Source organism: Nelusetta ayraudi, unplaced genomic scaffold (genome assembly GCF_046127955.1).
Source record: "Nelusetta ayraudi isolate G7.1 ecotype Tasmania unplaced genomic scaffold, CSIRO-AGI_Nayr_v1 ptg000042l, whole genome shotgun sequence".
Taxonomy (NCBI): domain Eukaryota; kingdom Metazoa; phylum Chordata; class Actinopteri; order Tetraodontiformes; family Monacanthidae; genus Nelusetta; species Nelusetta ayraudi.
In genome coordinates, this window is record NW_027466092.1 from 10,393,557 (window position 1) to 10,409,053 (window position 15,497).

Below are 15,497 nucleotides of genomic sequence, written 5' to 3' on the forward strand. Positions count from 1 at the left end.
AGTGTCATAAATAGATACATGTACATACTTCATATGGCTTCAAATGTCATGTCACACACACACGCACACACACACACACACACACACACACACACACAGTCATCTGAAGAGTACTCAAACATGGAACTGTCAGGGGGACAATGGCTCTCTGTGGGAAAGCTCTTCTCACACACCTACCTGCAAGTGACACTTGGGTAATTAATGGACAGGTCATCAGCTTTATGAAAACACGACTGGAAGATCTCTAACCTTTCTATTTCCATGAATACAACATCCCACCATCAATCATCAGTGAGGCAGCATTTTTAATTAGTCCAATTAAACATACAGATCTTAATATATTCCTTTTCTTCATGCATTTTCACCAACTTCCGTTCTAATGCTGTTTTGTACTAATGAGGCCCAGATGACTGACGTTTCTCTGCACACTCGTTCAGCTTTGCAGGGAATACTAACTTGGCAACTGCCACCACACTTGTGCTATCTGGTTTTAATGTGTCAATATCAAGGATGTTTGTTTTGCTGTTTGCATGCTTTTTATTCTAAGCAGCTAGCAAGTGGAAGTGACGGTGGGAATTGTAATAATTATGTAATAATGATGTTAAATATTATCTATTATAATAAGTATAATTAGTAATGATTTAGTTTTGACTCAATGATTAACTTAATAGATGCATCTTATATAAAAATGTGGAGAAAAACACAAAAAAAGGTTCTCAGTGTTCATTAATATTTTGCAATAGACCTTTACATCTTTAGGCTTGCGTTTGGCTCAGTGTTGCCATTGCCTTCTTGCATTAGAGCAGATTTTGAACATTTCACACTACATCAGACATCCCACTTACATACTGTAATTATAGTCAGTCACACACGGGAGAATGAAGAATGACTGCACTTATTTTGCTGATTGAAGTCACAGTTTCAAGTAAAAAGGCACAAGGCTTAATCTAAAACTACAGAGAGGCTCAGCATCTGTACAGGGCGAAAAAAAATAATAAAACTGATGGCAGCGTTTTATAAACAGGTGCTAATGCACTGTAATTCTGTGTTTTTGACACATTTACAAGGCAACGCACTGCTGCAGTCAGGGAAAACAAACATTCTGAAAAGTTGTACTATGCTATACTACTAGATGCTACCTGCAAAAGCTCAGCTTCAGAAAAATAAGATTTTACCCTGCAAAACAGTAATGGTCGCGTTACATACAGTGCATATTTTTAAACCATGTTTCGAACAAGACTTAAGCAAGACTGGTGCAAGGTGGTCTTTCCAGAAGGGCACTAATTCAACTCACTTTCTGAACAGTGGAGCAGGCAAATATGACCATTCCATATTTCTGGAAAGTTCATTGACCCAAATGAGACAGACAACCATTTTATTCTGATTCGTTTATATGTACAAAAACAAAAAACACCAAAACATTAAATCTCTTGACGTCTGGATGTGATGCAGACAAGTCACAACTAAGATCTCTTGAGGGCAGAGTGTTTACAGGGTATAATGTCCCCTTTTTCAGTCAACTGTAAGAAGCTGTAACAAGTTATCCTCATAATTCTGGAAAAAATAAGTCAAATCTCTGTTGTTAAAATGTCTATTGGTAATTAAGGCATGTGCAATAACCAAGTTACATAGAGACATAGTTATGAAAGGTATAATCTATAGTGATGTTGGAATTCTCCAGTTATTTCAACCAACAAACACCAGGCCCGAAAATCAGCCTCTGTCTTTGAACTCGATGTGTGTGCACGGCTCTGTACCATGGACCAGCATCTAATACATCTCAAAAATAAAGCCCTCTTCTTGTTCTTCTTGCTCCCCGTCCTGTAGAGGAGCAGTTGAGCAGTTAGATATTATAAAGAGCAAGGAAATTTAACAGACGAGCACGAACCGTTTTAATACACAAACCTCTTCAGACTCCAACACAACATCATCATCTTCTTCTTCATCACTGCTGCAATCAATGTCCTCATCTTCTGAATCCTGTAGAAACAAGTGTATTCTACTGAATTACAATTATCTTCAGATCATAACCTACAACTATATAAAGCACCTTGAAATAAAGTACATTATATTTATTGTTAAGGAGTTTTGACAACTCACAGATGGTATATGCAATGCTTCCTTTCGTTGCTGACACTTTGTTTTCCTGCTGAGGTATTTGCTTTTCTGGAACAGAAAATATATGTATATGTGAAAAGATTCAAAGCAAACTTTAGATTTCAGACGCTAAATTCAACTGTTTACAAGCATGCGTTAATGTGCTTACACTGGGGTTGAGTTTCAAGTAGGCAGCCTGATGTTCTGGCTTAACATTCTAAATGAAGGAAAATGTGACAAATCTCAAGTCAGTTAATATTTGTACAACTTATAAACCTACACATTTTAATGATAAGAACAAAATAAACCGCTAATACCTGAAACCATTTCTGTAGCTCCTTTTGGTATTTCAACTCTCCTTCCTTGACCATCTGCTTATACTTCTCTTTGTCCTGTTTGGGAAGGTTAGTCCACATTTCACTGACTTTAAGGAAGCGCTCTTGCAAGTGTGGGATTTCCTCCTTGAGCCGATTCATCTCTTCTTTAAAGAAAATTGCACTGCTAGCCCTATTAGAGCAAAAAAACAAAACAATTTTCTCGTGCACAAATGATGATCTAATGAGTTGTATATTTAGTTTATCATGCTTACCTGAAAGGAATCTCAGGCTCACCTGGAAACCTTTTGGCTTCCTAGACATTGATGATAAAACCATAGTTTTTATCTGAGAGATTCATCAAAATAATGAAAAATAAGTACTGACTACACACCGTTGTGTGCTTTTATGAGAAATTTACAACAAAACGCTGTGAGTGTGGAATAAGATTCTGCATGTATACCGTTTGTATTACATTTCTAATTTCTTTTAAATCAGTTTTTCCAAACCCATGTGACCCAATATTTATGTTTTAGTGTAACGTTTCAGCAATTGTAGGTCTGCTGCCAATACAAAACAACTTACAGAACAAAAACAAGAAGGTAAAGCTGTATCAATGTGAAATAGGAGTAGGCGTGTCACAGCTCACCTTTATTTGATGCTTTTTAGCAATCTCCTGCCTGTCCTTGCAGTTCAAAGTCTAAAAGCACAAAGTCAACTGTAAAAAAAAAAAAACTGTGCCGACATCAGCTTTGTCATAGCAGTCCTGCGGCTGACTAACCTGGAGGTGTTCATTGAGCCTGACTGCATACTGGATCTTCATCTGAAATATGAATGAAAAAGAAGTGAAAAAGAATTCAGTCAGATTGAGCAGAATCTCACTCTGGAAATTTGACGCTTACATTTTTTCTGTAGTCATATCACATTTTAGTGCACAAATGTTTTTTCGTGCGATTAAATGAAAACTCTTTGAACCCGATCCACAAAGTGATTGCACAGCTTTTGTGACAGAAAATCCATGCTAATAGCACCAAAAGAGAAAAGAAAGTGTCCTATCCACAAACCAGACGTAAAGGTAAAAAGCAGCGCAAAATGCGCTAAGGTGCATTTTGAGCAAAACAACACCTAGACCAAGACTTGCTCGTGTGTAGTTTAACAGAAAAAAAAGCAGCTGCCAAAACCAGCCGCTGTTTCCGTCTGTCAAACTGTTTGTGGCATCAGAGCGACTCTCCCCTCTCGAAAGAGCTGATGCAGTGTGTGTGTGTGTGTGTATGATATACACAAACCCTATCATATATAAAATACATATTTTTACTTTTTCTTAACTTAGTTTTTAAGAATGCAAAGCATTGTGTGTGTGTGTGTGTGTGTGTGTATATTCATATATATATGTATATATGAATATACAAACGTGCCTTAACTGTCTTCCGATCATGACAGCGGTTCTAATGCCTAGAGCGCGCCACAATTTATTTTCTTTCTTTTTTTTAAATGAGAGAAATGGAAATTATATGACGGTTCAGGTCACCGGGATCGATCTAAAAACCTTTGTGGATACAACACGAAGGTGGCGGAGATTACGTCTGCAACATCGCCACAAGATGTGCTGTCGTTTATGGACCTTTGTGTATGTTCACACCTCTGTGCAGCGTGTGCTGTACTCCTTCTTCCGTATCTCTGTCATCTCTCGCCAGCGTTGGGCCAAGACCCTCACGGTGCTGTGCTGCTCCGTGCAGAACAGACTATAACCACTCCTGCAGACAGACACAAAAACACATACAGGTTACTTCCCTGCACACGCAACTTTATTTTGAGTTACTGCAGTACACAAACCAGAGCAAACACATGAAGACTACATTACAGTTTGAGTTTGAAATAAAGCCACGACTTGTTTTTTTTATTTTCACTCGTCCTCTTAAGACTGGCAAGAAATGAGGCACCCTGATCTTTGACCCATCGTGCCCCCTAGTTGGCGAAGACGTAAATAGCGGCACTGGATGTGCAGTGCAAGAGATATTTCTTTTGACTTGCTTGTTGATATCAATTAGAAACATTCATCACAAGGAATTAGAAATGAAAAGAAATAAATTTAACTAAAATCTGGATGTATATTTCTTACGAAGGAGGCTTGGCAGGCAGACTATCTTCATCTTCATTTTGTTTTTTACCCTGTTGGAGAGAAAAACTCACATAGGTTTGAACATTTTTTTGAGAGACATTGCATTAGCCAACAAACACCACTTATATCTGAGGCATCTTCTGTCACCTTCACCCACCTGCCGTTTCCTGCGTTTTGAAGGTTGATTATTTTCTTTCCTGCAATATAACAAAAATGATTAATGCATCAATGTAACCAAGGCAGACTGCATCCAAAGTCAGTTTAGGTGTGTTTTGAAATAAACTGCATTTATTCAATACCTGAGCTCCTCCATTCTTTTGTTATATTTTGCAGTAGCACAATGAGATTTCTCCTGATACGTTGCCTGGAGAGTCATTACAATTTAGAATTTGGGTGTCACATCTCTTACATCTCCGAACAAAACATACTGACAAGGGATTTATTTTTCAGCAGCCCTTTGTTGATAGTACCTTCTCTTTGTTTGACAGCTCTTTAAATTTTTCATTCATAACCTTGAACAGTTTTTTGTTTGGCATTTCTGGGTTCTCCTCATGAAACTTGGCAAAGTTCTCCTTGACAAAAATGCAGTTTGCAGGGAGTTTCTTCGGGGCCTCTGGGTGAGTCTGCAGAAAGCCAACACAAAACATTTATATTTAATTTACAGAACCAATGAAATCACTGGATTGATCTTGCTTACAACCTGCAGTCTATCACAGATTAAGATGCCAATCTGTGCATTAACAACATGATTGAAGTACTTGCCATTTGGTTGGGATTAGAAATGGTGCCTTCAGCTTCAACGATAAGCTCTGTGAGGCTCCGTATTTTGCGCATCTGGGCAAGAAAAACATTGGTATTGGGGGGAGACGTTATTCATCTGCCACTTTTGAAATGTAAAAAACTGATTTGACACTGTACCTCATGGCTGGAGGTGAGAGAATATTAAATGAGCATTCATGTTAAACCAAGAAACAAGTAACATGGTACGAGACAACTACTAGTCAATTCTGAATTTCAAAAGTACCCCAAAACAAAACAAAACACACACACACACACACACACACACACACACACACACACACACACGCTAGAAAACAAACTAATTAGATGACATTGTAAAATCTGAAATGAATCACGAAGAATGGCAGTACGAAGAAAAATAGGACACGATGGTAACCAACCTTTCGCAAAATCCCCATCCATTTTTCCTCGCATTCCGATGCCGAGAAAGGGGGGAAAGCCACTGTCTCCCACTGCAAAGACTTTAGCCCTTTGTAATACAAGCAATCTCTGTCTTTGTCAGAGATGCGATTTTTCATTGCAGCAAAAAGCTGCCGTAGGTTTGCTGTAGTCCATGCTGTGGACACAAGCAAACCTCATTCAAAGGATGTTTAAACTTTAGAAATGAAGCATTAAAAGACCAAAAATGTAGAATACTATTAAAATGCTCACCAGAATGCTCAGATTCATTTTCACTTTCGCTCATTTTTGCTTAATAAAACATATCACAGCAAGCAATATTTTGTTGTTATCATCCGCAAGGTTCCATGTGTCCGTGCTCGGCAGAGCAACACGTTACTTCCGGGGTTTTGTTTTTTTTGTTACGTTGGGAATGACGTCACGTCGTATTTGCTTACGGGCCGTAACGGCCATGTTGGATTGTGCGGCGATAAATTATTGAAAAGTAATGAGAACAATACTTACAATGGTCAGAAAATGCAACTTCATCCATCAGAGCGGACGTGTTTTTACCGCAATTTCCGCCATTTTCGTTTTTATATATTTTAAAATGAGTTCGGTTTAAAATTCAGAAATGCAATTATATTTAGTAGCCACAAGAGGGCCCACTTCACAATTTCACCCCACAGCTGCAATTTTAAGTTATGCATTTCACTACAGTAAAGTGCAATCACCTGGTTCGTCACTTTATGAAAATCTGTCACATCTGTCACAATCTGTCAAGTATTTTGTGCGTCTAAACACATTTTATTAATTTTTCTTGGAATGATTTTAGTCTTTCGTCATGGTGATAAGGTTGACTTTACAACAACCTCACAAGGTTAACAAAAAAAGGTGACAGTGCTTATTAAGACAAAGCTCATACATCATTTGGGAGGTATTCTTCTTCATTATTATTATTGTTATTATTATTATTATTATTACTACTACTACAACAACAACAACAACAACAACAACAATAATAATAATAATAATAATAATAATAATAATAATAATAATAATAATAATAATAATAATAATAATAATAATTGAACAGCATAAACAGCAACAAATAAAGTGGCACAAGTTATTATATTTTATTCAATGTTCAATTGTTTAGAAACTGTGCAATCTTGAACACACAGAGAACCTCACTTGTTTACTTTTTGTAGTTTGCACATAACTAAGGGTACAGAGACCATCACTTGTGTTGTTAAATAAATTAATCTTTTACAAAACAAAACTTGCCAATTTAATTAATTTGACAGGGTAGTTTAACACAACATAATTTTCAAATGCATTTTTCATTTCAAAGAACAAACATTTAGGCTCATGTGTGAACAAAACAATAATTTGAGCTCAATAAAAAATAAATATCATTTAGTTAAATAATAGATGGCAGCTGTCACAGCGGATGTCTACAGTGGCATCTGAGTTTCAAAGTAGACATCCTGGCCCGGCTCCTCCTCAAATGACACTTTGGCATCGTCAGCATCCAGCTAAATGACACGCACACACACACACACACACACACACACACACACACACACACACACACACATATACACAGAGTTAAATACACACTTGCACATATGTGCTGCGATCTTTCGGTGTTCTTAAATGTCATCGTCAACTGTACTTATTATTTGAGGTAAACACTTACACATTTCATTTCCAGTTCAGTGAAGAGGCGCCCGGTCATACACATGCGCAGTGGGATAGTGAGGATGAGGATAAAGGGCAGTGCAAGTGATGCCGGACTGGATTTGACAATCCACAGAACGGCAAGGCAGACGACCTGTATAGCTGTGAACAGGTGCATCCGTCCTGTGCTTACCTGCAGACAACAAGTACAAACACTGAGCACATTCTGGGGAGAAAACCAAATAAAGAGACCACTCTGAGCCTGGTATGACCTGCCAGTCTTTAAGGAATGCAAACTGTGATTATGTGTTAGCTGTCAGTCACATCTAAGAGCTTTATTACACCAAAAGATTGATATAGATTTAGAGAGGTGCATGAGAAAAAGACCATGTTTCACTGATGTTTTCAATGGGAAAGAAATGGAAAAAATATAAAATACATGTGTTCTTATTTTGATTTTAATCTAAAAAAACACTTACTCTGGTGGCATAAGGCTCATCAGGATGGTATTTCTTAGGTATGAGCAAAAGCAGAATGCGATCCCACAGCTGGATGCCGTTTAGGGAAGTAACTCCCATGTAGAGGAAGATTCCGAATAGAGCCGACATGGGAATCAACTTCAGAATTGGCTCCATCAGAATTGACAGACCTGAACACAGATTTGGATTGAACACAGAACTGTAGAAATCCATGTGCACATTGATAGAAAGTAATTAATTAAGGCAAATATTATTAGTCATCACTCACCGACTAGCAAAGCCACCAGAATGCCGCTGATCCTCTGCTCCATCACTTTCTCAATCACTGGCTTCGGCCCTTTGCTCATGACGGTGAGGGCGTTGGCGTGGGTGACGGATCGCACCGTGGCGGCGCTGAGCCACGGCACACCAAATATTGCACCGAGGCCTCCCATGCCTACGAGTACCAGCAGGTCAAAGTGGAAGCCAGAGCCTTTGACCATCTTCCTCTCGGGCTTGCTCACAATCAGACTGCAGTCAGGTGCAACGCAAAAAAAAAAAAGGAAAAAAAGTCAAGGTATTGTTTCTGTTTTAAATCTTTGATTAACACTTGTCACTAGCAATACTACTTACGTTGTGATCTGAGACTCCAGGAAGATCAGAATAAAGACAAGCAAGGCTGGGACACAGCAGGCAAACATCATCCACACGGGGAAAGTCTGGTGTTCTCCGAAGGGGTTGATTAGCCAGCCTCGTTTGTCTGGGTTGGACACCATCAGGCCTTTAGGAACGACTAATTTCTGAAGAGGAGATGTCAGAGAAGTCTTACAAAATCAGCGTATTGACCTTGAAATTATTGATGACAAGTAAAGAAATCCATCTGTAGGTCTTGTCTAATTTGGATGACTGCAGCCAAAGTGACTATCGACTTGAAAACTTGAGAATATGTTTTTGCACAAATGAGTACAGTAGGACTTGACTAATGTCACACGTGCATCGATAAATAATTTTGAATATGTAGCAGTTATAATTGTATCTTATTTAGTTGCTTTTATGCTTTTCTGTTTACAAGCTTAAAATAAACTAATTAACTAAGCAATCAACAGTGAAACAGTCCATTTTGGTACCTTATTGAGGCAAACTTCAGCTCAAATGTACAGGGTGACTCATGAGCAAACCTGAGTATAGGTATCAGCAACATTGTAGTCGACGACGATCATCAGGAAAATGGAAATGGGCACGCCAAAGTCACCAATCAAACGCCTGATCTGTAAAGTTCATAGTTCAATGAAGTGCTCAGCAGAGTTTAAAGGAGGTCGCTGTTCACGCTCTCCAGACCAAGACTGACCTTCCCGGGAAGAAAAGTGCCGTTCTTGAACTGCCGCAGGAAGTAAGCGATGAAGAAGCAACCCAACATGAGGCACATTGAGAGCAACGCTGTATTGGGGAAGGGAGGGTTAATAGTGTTGATGATTATCGTAGTGTTGCCAGTAGTGTTGTCGTAGACGACCGTCTCTTCCACTCGTGAGTGCCAGGGATTTTCAATTGTGGAATTCACATGGTCGTAGTTCAGGATCATCGGATGGGCCTTGAAAATCTAAAGAGACGGATCACAGGGATGAGGAAGGAATTCACCCTGTAGTGAGGTCACACATACATTTTGAAATTCCTGGGCGGGGGGGAATGTGTGTGATGGGTGACAATGGTTTTACCCTGCCGAGCTTGGCAAAGGTTTCGTAGATGAAGATGAGGGAGATGAGGATGGAGAAGATTTCCTGGGTGAAGCGGGAGATGAAGCGCACCAGGAAGCTGCCCTCGCACGCCACAATCAGCACCACGATGATGACCAGCCACACTCCCACCCACACTCGGCCCACGATGTACTCGAAGCCCTGAGACTTGCAGAACTGAACGGGGGTATGAGAGTCGGAGAGATAGGTGGGGGGGTCAACCGGAGGAGAGCGATGAAGACTTGGAAAACCTCAGAAAGCTTGTCCATGCGACTCTGTGTGAGGAACTCACAGCGAAGAAGGCCTCTTCAAACACTAAGAGAGGACCCGAGAAGCCGATCACCAGGACGGGCTGAGCTGCGACGAAGCAGAAGATGATCCCTTGGATGCTGGTGGAGATGAGGAGCTCTGGAACACCCATCATGTCCTCCACTTTGTCGGCTGTGGTGGTAAAAAGACGGCTAAGAAAATACTCCAGGGTCACAATTTAGAGGCAAAGTGCAACAGCGACACACACACCTAGCAATCCTCCGAAAGTGATGGCAGGAGACAGGGCGGCGAAGTAGATGAAGATGACGGCAGCAAGGACTTGGGCGTTGAGTGCATCGGTGATGTCACTCTTGTAGTGCTGGTAGCGCCTCTTGATGTCTCGAATCATGCCGCCAAACGGTCGACCGGTGCGGCACAGGGGGTCTTCAGTTGGAGGCCCGCTAGCGATGGACACTGATGGAGCAACAAAGGATTAAAATCCAACCCACACAGACTCTACGACTTTTGGGACAGCGGTTTGGGCGCCCACCCCTGCGAGTCTTGGACTCCAGAGGCACCACAGGTTGTGAGGACTGGATTCTGTCCCGCAGCAGTTTCTTCTGGAAGCCAATGATCGGGGCCAGCATGGCTTCATTCTGGATTTCGGTGGGCGGGATGACAATGCTGCAGTCCATGAAGGCGGCCACGGCGTCCGTCATCTCCCGCTGACTCTTGGCCTGGAGCACCACTTTATTGAACACCTGGGACGGACAGAGAGACCCTCGGTGGAGCTTTGGGTTTTCCTTTTCAATGTTTCTATGCTCATCTCAGAAGCGTAGCTCACTTTATCTGCCATTAGTGCAGACATGGCCCTGCCAGTCTCCCGGTAGTCCATGTCAGTCTTGCTGGGGCCGACCAGGACAAAGACGAAGCGCACAGGCAGTGGGGCCTCCAGAGCAGAGTCCAGGACTGCAGATTCCTTCAGACGCACAAACACAACGGTGGGCCTCTCCAGAAAGTCTAAGGCCCCTAGGAGAAGGAAGTATAACACTCATGAAGTCATTTATTTTTATTTATTTAATTCTTTATTTGAGCATAAAAAGAAGGAAAAGGAAATAAAAAGATACAATAATAAAAATATGTAAGCCCAGTACTCAAAGAAAAAGCAACAACAACAACAACAACAAAATCAAATGTCCACAACTTAAATATGCTTGAAAGGAGTAGGAAGAAGTACTTGACTTATCCAAACCTACCCCTATTCACAACGCCCTTTAGCTACAGATGTAAGTCATCAACACATAAATGCACGAGCGGACAAAGTCAATGGAAAGATGAAAATGTTAGCCTACCTACGAGCACCATGGAGGCCTCGACACTCTCAGATTCATCCTTCTGACAAAACGCAGGAAGTGGATGGAGGAAGCACGACAATATTAGAATTTTTCATCTGTCGTTAGAAAAAACTATTAAATCAACTATATTCTTATTACCATCCCTTACCCCCCCACAGGCTGTGTTATTACAGTATTTACTCAAACTATTTTATTTACCGTCCATTTACAGGCAAATTTTCAGCTAGAATTGATGCTCTGTTATAGCTTCTACATGTTTGCAAAGAGATGGAAAAAGGTGACTTCAAGATGAGGAACAGACACCTGGCAGAAGATGCTGTCACTGTTCTGGGAGAGAGACCAAGTACTCTTTCTAAAGACTTTACCCAGTTCTTTATTCCTCCCGTACATAATCAGAGCACCAGCGCTGCAGAACTCACTCTTTCCTTCACCGAGAACCTCTGCAGGTCCACTCCATCGGTCAGGGCTTGGCTCTCTAGGTCGCCCGATTGGCTGAGAGGAGCAAAGGAGGTGTGTCACTGGGGCTCTTGCAGCCAAACAGAGGTAGAATTTTAAAGTCGGGACGGTCCCACAAAATTCTCTTTTGTTTTACTTGCTGGTGCGTGGTGCTGGTTACCTGCGAGTCTGACACAGAGATTTCAACACTCCTTCCCGGTCGTCTGGTCGGATCTCTTTCTTTTTAACCATCTCGCCCACCATCCTCTCAGCAAGGCTGGCCATGGTCTTCTCTTCACAGTCGAAAATCATCACCCCTGATGGGAAAATGTTCAAAAGTTGATCGCCAAAACAGAATCCTGTGGCGCTAAAGGCATTTTTGTCTCTTTTTCTCCCGTCCCCCTCACTGACCGGTGTTCATAGCGCGTCGCAGCTGGATGAGGCTCTTGAATGTGAGGTAGGAGATGTGTGAGGACGCCCACATTCCAGACTGAGGGTCCAGGCTCTCCTCGTAGCCCCCCCATCTGCCTGTCTCCTGCCAGTAGGTGTCTTGCTTCTGGTCCTTCATTCTGGAAGCTGAGACATGAAAACAAAAGTCAGAATGTGGGAGAAAAAAAAAGCAGGACCACTGAATGGCTTAAAGCAACATTTCCTAGAAGTCCTGCTTCAGAGGAAACGTCATGAAGTTTTTTTTCTTTTGTTTGCATTTCATGCTTTAATTCTATTTTCAAAAAATTAGTCCAGCTCATTTTAAACAATCTTCCTCCCACAGTCCAAAAACATGAACCTGAGTCCAGCTCATTTTAAATAATCAATAATTCTTGAATTGAATCACTGAAAATGTGACGTTGAATTAAAAAAAACATCTATGATGGATTTTTAAAGCTGCATTTGACAAGGCAGTTGATTTGTCTTCTTCTCACATTGTGATTGACATTTTGATTGTCTCCCTGGAGTAAATTGTCTTTTGGCTCAGTCACCAGCGGACATTGTTTGGACAAAAACAATCTTACAAATTGCACTTGAAGTAATTTGAAGCTGAAAACTAACCAAAGTGTGACCTCAGATTAAATTGCTGATACGACAAAGGTTGCATTTAATTAACAACAACAACAATCATTTGAATGTTTTGCTAAAGCCACGCTGAGGTACCGGTGCACGCTGCACAGGACTATCAAATCTCATGCGGCATCTTTGAGCTACATGGTCGATTTGGTCAGAGTGCCTTTGTGGTCGGCTTTCAGGGGCCTCGATCAGATAAAATCGCAGCCGTCACGCTCTGCCTCGTAACAAAAACACTGCTGATATTTCTGGTGTTCTTTTCCATGGCGGCAGCCAGAAATATCACATTATGCAGCTGTCATTCCTGCGACATGGCGCCGGCTGAGATGGGCGGCGCGGACCTGGATCAGGACGTGGTGGAAAGGTGACGTCCAGGTGACACTGTGTCTACAAGGTAAACACGCCTGTTGTTCCATTTCAAACACCAACTGGATCCAGGATCAGGGCCTCCGCTGGTTTCCGGTGCAGACATGACTGATGGCTCGTCTGGTGTTTGAACTGTCAATATCAGGCGTGTGTCTGTGTGTGTGTGTGTGTTTGTGTCTGTGTCTGTGAGTGTGCGCGTGCACATGCCTGTCTGCTTCATTTTCAATATTTTTTCAATATTTTTGAATATTTCGTGCTTGTAGTTTTAAATACTTCGTATTTCCTCCTTAAATCTAATTTCAGTTAAGTCTTTTAAATGCCACCTCACAATTGTATGACCAAAGACAGAAAACTCTTTTTCTTTTTGTTTCACTGTTGAACCCAGTTTTATGCAAGAAGGTGCCCCAAGCACCTCAGACTAGACTGAAGCTGACACTGAAACCAGATTATTTATTTCCAAAACACAGCTGAGTGCAAGGGTGGACAATTCAGATTAGACAGACTAGACGGCGTCTGCGTGTGTTTGTGTGCGCGTGCGTGTGTGCATGGGTGACTACATGTGTGTAGTCATGCGTGCGTGTATAAACACAAAGGATAAATGAACACATTGAAATCATAATATCAAGGTGTTTACTTCAAACATGTTTCGCCTCTGCGGTTAGGACCCCCCTCGTATCGCATCATTTGTTTGGGTTGATCTTTTGGCAGACACTGACACTGATTTATTTTTTGACTCCGTGATCAGTCTGTAACCAATTTTAATACTTAAAAAATATGCATCATAAACTTCTATGCATAGCATTTTAGTTAAATTGTGGCTATGCCAGATAAAAAAAATTTGACATTGACTTTGACATAGCAAGTTATAAGACACTGCTTTATAATTTTGCATTTTGGAAATGACTTCATTCATATTCAAAGGTAATAGATATCAAAAAAATGTCTTTTTTTTTTTTGCAGCATCTAATTTCTAAAATCGAACTTGAAATGCACATATGAAATAATGCAAAGTCACACACACACTGGCCTATCATCACACTGGACGTGCGGCTTTATCTCCAAGATGACCCCCAATGCTTGAAAAGTTCTCCTCGTAGCTCCTTGTGTGCTGAGTGCTAACAGCCTGCTGTTCAAACGTGTGAGCAACGGCTGGGCACGATACAGAAAAGCAAGATGGTAATTTCATCCTATATACTGTATATTTCAACATACACCTGCTCTGGCGACGCCTCTCCTGCCACATGACAGCATTCTGCAGGAGCAGTGACCTTAGTAATGCTAAGCCTCCATTCATATCTTTTCTTCAGTATACAGAAGATGCCTTTTCCTCAGAGAAACAGCATCACCCATTGTAGCAGAAAAGGCGACACCTACCTCCTTCATGCAACCGCTGAGCCGGCAAGAGTGACAAGTGACTGACCCCTGGGTGGCAAAAAAGCGTGACTTTATAAACACCACCTCTTTAAAGTGGCCCTCTGCGCGTGCATGTGGCTTGATGATGGGTGGGACTAAGACGTGCAAGTGCGTACACACCCCACACACACACGCACGCATGCACGCACACACACACACACACACACACACACACACACACACACACACACACACACACACACACAGGTAAGAGTAAGACCTACACGTTCCTAATTCGGAGCGAGGCATCCAGGAGCGTTTTCCTGTCTCACCCATAATATTGATGGTAAATACAGTGGCCCGCCGTGTGCGAGGAACCAGTCGCGCTGAGCCGTTATCTTACCAGCATCTTATCACTTATAATTTCTGTGTTTGGAGAACAACAAGGGCTTGGATTTCACTGCCCGACCCGTCTGCTCACCTTCAACATCACTGGGGGAACCTTCAGGCCATGATGGACTTTGTCTTCTCTTTCATTCCTCAGAGGTGACAAGCATCCGGCATCATCACTGGAGACACTGTTTGTGTCGGCGCCCAATCAGATGAAGTAAAAGGGAATCCACCTTTTGGATGCCGTCAGACTCAATATTTAAGGCATTTTAATTAGTAGAAAGGTCAAAAAAATGCTAAAAAGTAAAGAAAATTGAATCAATTATCATCTCATCAACACATTATGAGGATGGGAATGGGATGGGAATATAGAATTGTGACTAAAATGTTTTTTTTAAAGTACACATACATTGTAAAATAATGCATGTGTACTTTACAGTGTTACTTTTCAACCAAGCATTTCATTCATGCCTATGTGGTTTTCTCTCCATTTTCTCCAGCTTCCGGTTACTGTCCACAGAAATGCACATCAGGCTGATTGGTTCCTCCAAGTCTTCTGTGGATCTGCACCTGTCTCTGTGCGGTCCTGTGATGAAGCAGCGACTGATCCAGGTGGAAACTTTTTCCTGAGACAGCTGGGATGGACTACCACAACCCTTCGAGCCCAAATGCAGTGGCAGCAAAGCAGTGATAAAATAAAAAATGGA

At 41.4% G+C, this 15,497-nt stretch overlaps 2 protein-coding genes across 3 annotated transcripts; both read right to left on the minus strand.

Moving 5' to 3' along the window:
- Positions 1-1,240: 1,240 nt before the first annotated feature.
- Positions 1,241-6,139, minus strand: LOC142893554 (nucleolar transcription factor 1-A-like). Its single transcript, XM_076034224.1, has 16 exons — positions 5,983-6,139; positions 5,712-5,887; positions 5,293-5,364; positions 5,001-5,153; positions 4,830-4,894; positions 4,688-4,727; positions 4,531-4,580; positions 4,051-4,165; positions 3,193-3,234; positions 3,061-3,111; positions 2,687-2,727; positions 2,415-2,604; positions 2,267-2,314; positions 2,101-2,166; positions 1,906-1,980; positions 1,241-1,821 (listed from the first exon to the last, which is right to left on the minus strand). Exons 1-16 carry the CDS (start codon positions 6,014-6,016, stop codon positions 1,771-1,773), a joined length of 1,269 nt encoding a protein of 422 aa, XP_075890339.1. The 5' UTR covers positions 6,017-6,139; the 3' UTR covers positions 1,241-1,770.
- Positions 6,140-6,821: 682 nt separating this feature from the next.
- On the minus strand, positions 6,822-14,541 carry slc4a1b (solute carrier family 4 member 1b (Diego blood group)). 2 transcript variants are annotated; one of them, XM_076034222.1, is made up of 17 exons: positions 14,422-14,541; positions 12,031-12,195; positions 11,801-11,936; positions 11,604-11,676; positions 11,182-11,221; positions 10,674-10,858; positions 10,380-10,590; positions 10,100-10,303; positions 9,873-10,021; positions 9,563-9,757; positions 9,199-9,447; positions 9,029-9,118; positions 8,484-8,650; positions 8,140-8,381; positions 7,872-8,041; positions 7,412-7,585; positions 6,822-7,247 (listed from the first exon to the last, which is right to left on the minus strand). In XM_076034222.1, exons 2-17 carry the CDS (start codon positions 12,185-12,187, stop codon positions 7,167-7,169), a joined length of 2,523 nt encoding a protein of 840 aa, XP_075890337.1. In that variant the 5' UTR covers positions 12,188-12,195; positions 14,422-14,541; the 3' UTR covers positions 6,822-7,166. The 2 variants fall into 2 exon arrangements, with proteins under 2 accessions (XP_075890337.1, XP_075890336.1); XM_076034221.1 differs by having other exon boundaries at positions 11,182-11,224; positions 14,422-14,540.
- Between the last annotated feature and the right edge of the window lie 956 nt (positions 14,542-15,497).

Coding starts and splice junctions, on each gene's coding strand:
- LOC142893554 (XM_076034224.1), bottom strand. CDS start 6,016: ATGAGCGAAAGTGAAAATGAATCTGAGCATTCTG. Junction 5,365..5,711: donor GGATGGGGATTTTGCGAAAG/GTTGGTTACCAT, acceptor TTTCTTGCCCAG/ATGCGCAAAATACGGAGCCT. Junction 2,605..2,686: donor GAGCCTGAGATTCCTTTCAG/GTAAGCATGATA, acceptor TTGCTCTAATAG/GGCTAGCAGTGCAATTTTCT.
- slc4a1b (XM_076034221.1), bottom strand. CDS start 12,187: ATGAAGGACCAGAAGCAAGACACCTACTGGCAGGAGACAGGCAGATGG. Junction 11,677..11,800: donor TCTCTGTGTCAGACTCGCAG/GTAACCAGCACC, acceptor TGCTCCTCTCAG/CCAATCGGGCGACCTAGAGA. Junction 8,042..8,139: donor TCTGGTGGCTTTGCTAGTCG/GTGAGTGATGAC, acceptor ATCTGTGTTCAG/GTCTGTCAATTCTGATGGAG.